This window comes from Egretta garzetta, unplaced genomic scaffold (assembly GCF_000687185.1).
Source record: "Egretta garzetta isolate BGI_Z169 unplaced genomic scaffold, ASM68718v1 scaffold212, whole genome shotgun sequence".
NCBI lineage: Eukaryota > Metazoa > Chordata > Aves > Pelecaniformes > Ardeidae > Egretta > Egretta garzetta.
Window position 1 is genome coordinate 184,028 of NW_009258759.1, and position 6,060 is coordinate 190,087.

At 42.2% G+C, this 6,060-nt stretch overlaps 1 protein-coding gene across 1 annotated transcript; it reads right to left on the reverse strand.

The window, feature by feature from the left end:
• Window positions 1-1,371: 1,371 nt before the first annotated feature.
• GDF5 (growth differentiation factor 5) lies at window positions 1,372-4,683 on the reverse strand. The gene is made up of 2 exons (XM_009649295.2): window positions 4,050-4,683; window positions 1,372-2,240 (listed from the first exon to the last, which is right to left on the reverse strand). The coding sequence occupies exons 1-2, from the start codon at window positions 4,681-4,683 to the stop codon at window positions 1,372-1,374; spliced, it is 1,503 nt and encodes a 500-aa protein (XP_009647590.1).
• Between the last annotated feature and the right edge of the window lie 1,377 nt (window positions 4,684-6,060).

Genomic DNA, 6,060 nt, shown 5'->3' on the forward strand with positions numbered 1-6,060 from the left:
CAGTGATGCTGTGCAGGGGAGAGTTCAGATCCAGGAAATCGTGTGACTTGGTGGTTTAAACTGTGATGAAACAATATCAAACCTTAGCATTTATATTTTATACTACTGATAAGCTACTTCAATAATTTCTGGTGGTTTTTCAGGCCTTCCTGATCCATCTACAGTTGAACATCTGGTACCTAGTTTTGTAGGTGGAAACATACACAGAGTAATCCCACAATGAATTTATAGTCCATGTCTAGAATAGACAAAGGGGATATGCAAACACACAACCCTTGGGGGGTGGAATAAAAGGATACCAGGGCTCTTTTGCAATCATCTGCCTAACTCATTTTTGCCCCAGGTACCTCAAACGGATAGCGTCATTCCCCACCAGATCAAACCATGCCATACTTTCAGATCTTTCTTCCAATGTTTCCACAGTTTGTCTCTGTGGCGGCAGAGTTAGAGGCAAGCAAAATACATGGACGTGTTCTGCACACCACTGGTATCCTGCTGCACTGAAAAGTCCCTTTCATTTGTATTTATTGTAGAAAAACATTAAAAACAATTTTGTAATAGCATTATAATTGTGCAGCGTTGGACAGCTAGACACAATGTAGCACTGTGTCAATAATTTATTACATCTTATGCCATAATTGAACGCTTTTACTATGAGCATTTGAGAACAACTTGGACCTTATACAGAGTAGTATTTCTTTCTACATAATAATGGAAAGGTGGATACTTAAGAAAGATATGTAGCTTGGAGGAAAACATACATGGAAGCAAATACCTTCTGCACCACCTATCTCCATGTAAAACTTAAAACTAAATCAACGTATTATATTTAATGACTCCTTTTCTATATATGCATAGTTTCAAGAGCTAATCAGAAAGAAATCATGTTACAGTGTAACTATTTACACCAAGATGGGAGCATACCAGAACACAACTTTCTCTTCTTGACATCAGGACTCTTTTCTTACATTTCCCAGTGGAAAAAGGACTCAGACAGAAATTCAGTCTCAAGAACATTGTTCAAAGGGTCAAACAGGTCATATCCACAGCTCACTGATACCATCTTTATGCACTGCCTTGCGGCTAAAAGCAGGCTATCTAGAGGTGTGGAGGTATAATCTTGTCTGTCATGGACTTCAGTTAAAGCCAGTCTCGTGTCACCGACACAAGGCCTCGTATCAGGCTGCATGACAGCATCCAAATGCTACTGAAGCATGCCCATGGTGGAGAGACATATAGAAGCAGTGGATTTATTGCTTGTAACCATACGTACCCTAGAAGTAAGGAATCTAGTTAACCTTGTTTGAGGAGAGGTTGTGTTCAATGTGTCACATTACTTTGCGTAACACATTCTTGTGAGCAACTGTTCTGCTACCTACAACCACACGACTCCACCACCATGTCCTCATACTGCTTGTAGACCACATTGTTTGCAGAGTCAATGAAAAGAATGCTAATAGGACTCAGCCTGGTTGGGACACAGCAAGTCGGGGGCGTTGATTCTGGGTCCATTGAGTTCATTAATGTTTGGATAACGGCGTGGTTGGTGGGCTCCAGATGGGATCGAAGGGGGAATTCACAAAGCCCTTCGCAGTGATACGCCTCATACTCTAGAGGGGCTATTATCCAGTCATCCCAGCCCATATCCTTAAAATTCACATGGAGGGCTTTTCTGCTACACCTTGCCTTCAGATTCTTAGTGGGCCTCTTCCCTTGCCGCGTTGCTAGAGGAGCTCTTCTCTTCCGCCTCTGATTGAATAAGTACTCATAAACAGTTTTGTCATCTTGGCCGGATCTAGCTTTGATTTCATTGAAGAACAAGTCTCTCTTTTTTGTCCTCCCAAATACCAGGAAGAGAGCCTTTTCATTGACCTGTCTTCCTGTTCTATTAAATCCCACACTCCTCAGATCAACAGCTCTCCCCCTGTCAAAAGTTTCCAGTTCAAAACACAAGTTAACCAAGTTTTTAAAGTTCCTGAAAAGTTTCCAGATGTCAAACACTTCCCACTTGGGTGTATCTGTGATGCTGACAGTACGAGAGTCCAGGAGTGTTGCTGCTTGTCTGTTTGTAGAGCAACTAAATAACTTCACTTGGGAAGTTTTTCCAGAAGAATGAGACTTCCACGTATCAGAAGGCTTCTTCCTCAATATTCGAAGCTCTGCTCCCAGCAAACCATCCTTTTCTAATGCGCTGATGTCAAAAATATATTTTTGTTTCCTTATAGTTGGTGCTCTCTCATCTGAAAAAAGCACACACATTTTTAAATGTACATCAAGCACAGATCAATATCAGTTAATCAATTCTTAATGGTTTTCCTGAAGTTTGCTCATAAGCCCAGAAGTTTCCTTAATTAGCCCACCAAACAGAAAGAGCAATTTTTGTCCAAGGGATCAGTTCTGTGCAGGGACCTAGAAGAACTCAGCGACTCAACAGGGAAATGAGTTTCTGAGTTGCAGAAAACTCATTTCTTTCACCGGTGGGCATTTTCTAGCTTCAAAGTAGCAATTAGCCAATCGAAAAATAGTCCTTTTTCAGGGCTGAGCACTCACAGGGCCCATTCACCACTTATATCCTACTTAAATTACCGAAACAGAGCTTCAGTGGTGCCCAGGCCTCATGCTGGCTCCAAATATGAGCAAATTTACCCTTAGATGATACAATAGTGAATTAGTCCTTTAAAACCAACATCCCTCAGGAACTGCCAGACACAAGGATAATTGCCTTATTAACTTAACTCCACATGATTCACGACTTTTTCAAATTGGGCAGAAAAACATACCTCCCTTTAACCTGACGTTACATTTGCTTGGTTCAGCTCATGAGCAGCACTAACAAGGAATACGGCTGAGCCAACATTCTAGCAACATTACATTAACAATGCCTTCCAGTGGCGAGCTGAGAACCTGAATGCAGCACTTGTGAGCAGCGTATCATCCCTTCCCAGAAGCCAGGCTATTCATAATTAAATGGCAAACAAATCCAGTTCTTGGCTGAGTCTTCCATCACCGTTGCCTTATCAGCTATAGCCTGTGTTCCTTCCTTAAGTACATGACAAAACTCTAAGTAATGTCACTGGAAGCAACATATCATAGAATCATAGAATTGTTTAGGTTGGAAAAGCCCTTTAAGATCATCAAGTCTAACCGTTCCCCTAACCCTGCCATCCCACCACTAAACCCTGGCCCTATGCACCGCGTCTGCCTGGCTTTTAAATACCTCCAGGGATGGGGACTCGACCCCTTCCCTGGGCAGCCCCTTCCAGTGCCTGACAACCCTTTCACTGAAAAAATTTTCATGGGGCTCTCCAACCAGAGCAGTAAAGTGAATATCATTCTTTGGGAGCCTGGTTATTGCTTGTGTGAAAGCAGACACTAGTCCAAATTTCAGAAAACGTTTGGAACCAGAATGTTGAACTGCAAATTCTGGAGTCTCAGAAGTTATTTACTCTTGTTAGTCTGTGCTTAGCTGTGGGCATCTGTGGATAGAAGGTCGGTGGTACCTGAAGGCATGACCTTCGAGCTAGTACAGATACACCCACCCTACACTATAATGACCCCTGGGTCTACAGTGTAGTTCCTCACAATTCTACCTTGAACAAATCAGGCTGACCTTTTGATACTGAAACTTGTGGTTTTTTCATGGAATAGCCCTGTTCTTAGCATATCATGCGGTTTTAGACATACTTTACAACAAAATCTAATGGTAGCAGTTTCCAGGAGCTAGTTACGGAAAGAAAATAAGACAAAATTTTGAAAGGCTTTTGCATACTTCAGCATGCAAAGACTGATCAATTTTCAATCATATGCAAAATATTTTCTAAACATTTTGTTTGGCTGCCACACACCCATCTAGTTCTACCTCTAAATGAATTTTCCAAGATAAGGCAGGAAGATAAAATCTGCAGCAAAGTTGTATGATTTCATTTACATTAAAAAGAGCTATTTGGCTTTAACAAAGTATGATTATTTTCCAATACTCTCTACATATACAAACACATCCAGACATCTCTCTCTGTCCACACACGCACACACATGAGCTCCTTTCTTACCTTGTCCTTTGTCTATAAAGCTGGTTATTGTATTGGCAAGTCCAGCCTCCAGTTTTACACTTCCATTAACACCTTTTCTTTCTGCATCTGAGAGAGTCCTGTACAAAGAGAGCATGTATTCATGTGGCGTTATAGGGGGATGTCTGAAAGTTTCCTTAGTTTCCCTCTGGGTTACAGGCTCTTTAGTCTTTTTGGTTTTGAAAGAATCAGTGTCAGTACTGCTTGTGCCAGTTTTTTTCAAAGCCACCTTGCTGCTAAAGTTTTGAACCTTTGGAGTCACTGTCCTTACTCCAGAAGGTCTGCTGGGGAGATGTCCTACCTTGCCCTCCGTGGCTGCTGTTCTTGAGAGAACCTTCTTTGATTCATCGTTCTTGGCCAGCAGAGCTCCAGCCTGAACAGCACTGCCTTTAGTCCTAGCCTTTGAGGTCCCAGTACTATATCCATGGCTTGCAGTCCTCAGTGTACCTGCCCGTGCTGAGGGATTCCTTTCTTTTCCTTCGGCTTTTAAAAAACCTAGTTTAGATCCTGGATTACTCTGGCCTGCTTCAGAATTACTCAGCGCTCCAGGAACTAGATCCAGAGACAGCCAAGTCAAATGCCAAAGCAGTAAAGTGAGAAAATGCAGGATTTTCATCCTCTGGTCTTCCTCTGAATGCCACTAAAGAAAAAATCAGAAAAGGTTCCTCCAGTTTGGCAGAAGAAAACATGAAAGAAATTAAAAACCAAAGTCAGCAAAAATGGTTTTTGTTTGAGATTAAAACATTTCAAATCTCGTTGTTCAATACTTGTATCCAGTCCCATAGTGGAAATGCTCATGTACTCAGATACAATCTCCCCTGACTTCAGTTAGCAGCTATAAAGAACTTGTTCTTGAAAAGAGAAAGTTTACCACCTCGTTTTCTTCTGTAAAACTGACTGAAAACTTGAAGGAGTCCTGTTTAAATCCAAGGGGTTTTTTTCCAAGAAGGAAGAATGGCGTAATGCTGCCTCTGTGTTAAAAGGTTTTTTTAAAGTTTTGAATCCTTTCCAGTGAAAATATTTCACACACAGAGACCTGCAGGTGCTCAGAAATCTTTTACAAACCTGAACTCAGGAATTGGAAACGGAATTCCAACAAACCTATTTAATTACTCTCTGATGTCATGCTGTCTAAACTAATTTAACTGCGATATATTTCTTTAAAAAAATCTTCTTTACCCTTTTCATTAGCATGAGTCATACTCTGCCTCATGTGAAACAGCTCCACAGGCTTAAAACTCCAGAGGATGACTTTTCAAGTGGCAATACGACCTCTACCTTAGCCTTTGGTGAACTTCACATTTAAACAGGACAGACTGCAAGATCAACAACTGAGACCTGTCATGCAGTCCCCTGGACACGTACACTAAAATACCCAAGTATAATCTGTTCAGCTCCTTTTCCCGAGAACTGTAACAGTGGCTTCACTTTGTCCTCTGGTGACTGAAGGGCTGAGCTGGTAATGCAGGCGCTTAACAAGGGTAAAGTTGTAATTTTTCACAAACACACCACAGCCATGCCCGCAGTCAGTGTATTTTGGTGGTTTTATTGCTATGCTTTAAAAAAACCCCATGTAAGCCCAGTTGGAGAAGAAGTTCCTGCTGGTGGGATGCCCTGCAGGGTGGGCGGCGGTGCAGTGTGGGGCAGCAGTGCACCCTGTAGGCAGGCAGCCTCCTCCTCCAGCCGGAGCCACTCGGAGACACCCCAAAACCCCAGTCTTTCCTCCAGAGGCTGCTGAATGCCAGCCTTTGTTTTAAAATTAGACGCCAAATTTTCAAAAGCTGCCTACCCCACAGCCACAAGAAGGCTGGTAGTTAGAAACCAGCATTACTTACATGTCAAGGCTATCCTGCTGCTTTCGGCCGTACAAAAGAGAGTGTGGAGCAAGTGTGTCTTTCATAAGCTGCAAAAAATGAACTGTTGTTGTTCTAAATGAGCCTTTGGGAAATGAGGCACTGGGCTGGATTGAACAGGGATTAATGGGACCCTTCTC

Excerpts from the sequence above, each read along its gene's own strand:
- GDF5 (XM_009649295.2), bottom strand. The coding sequence starts at position 4,683 with ATGAAAATCCTGCATTTTCTCACTTTACTGCTTTGGCATTTGACTTGG. Across the intron at positions 2,241-4,049 it reads CTTTATAGACAAAGGACAAG|ATGAGAGAGCACCAACTATA; the intron begins GTAAGAAAGGAG and ends TGCTTTTTTCAG.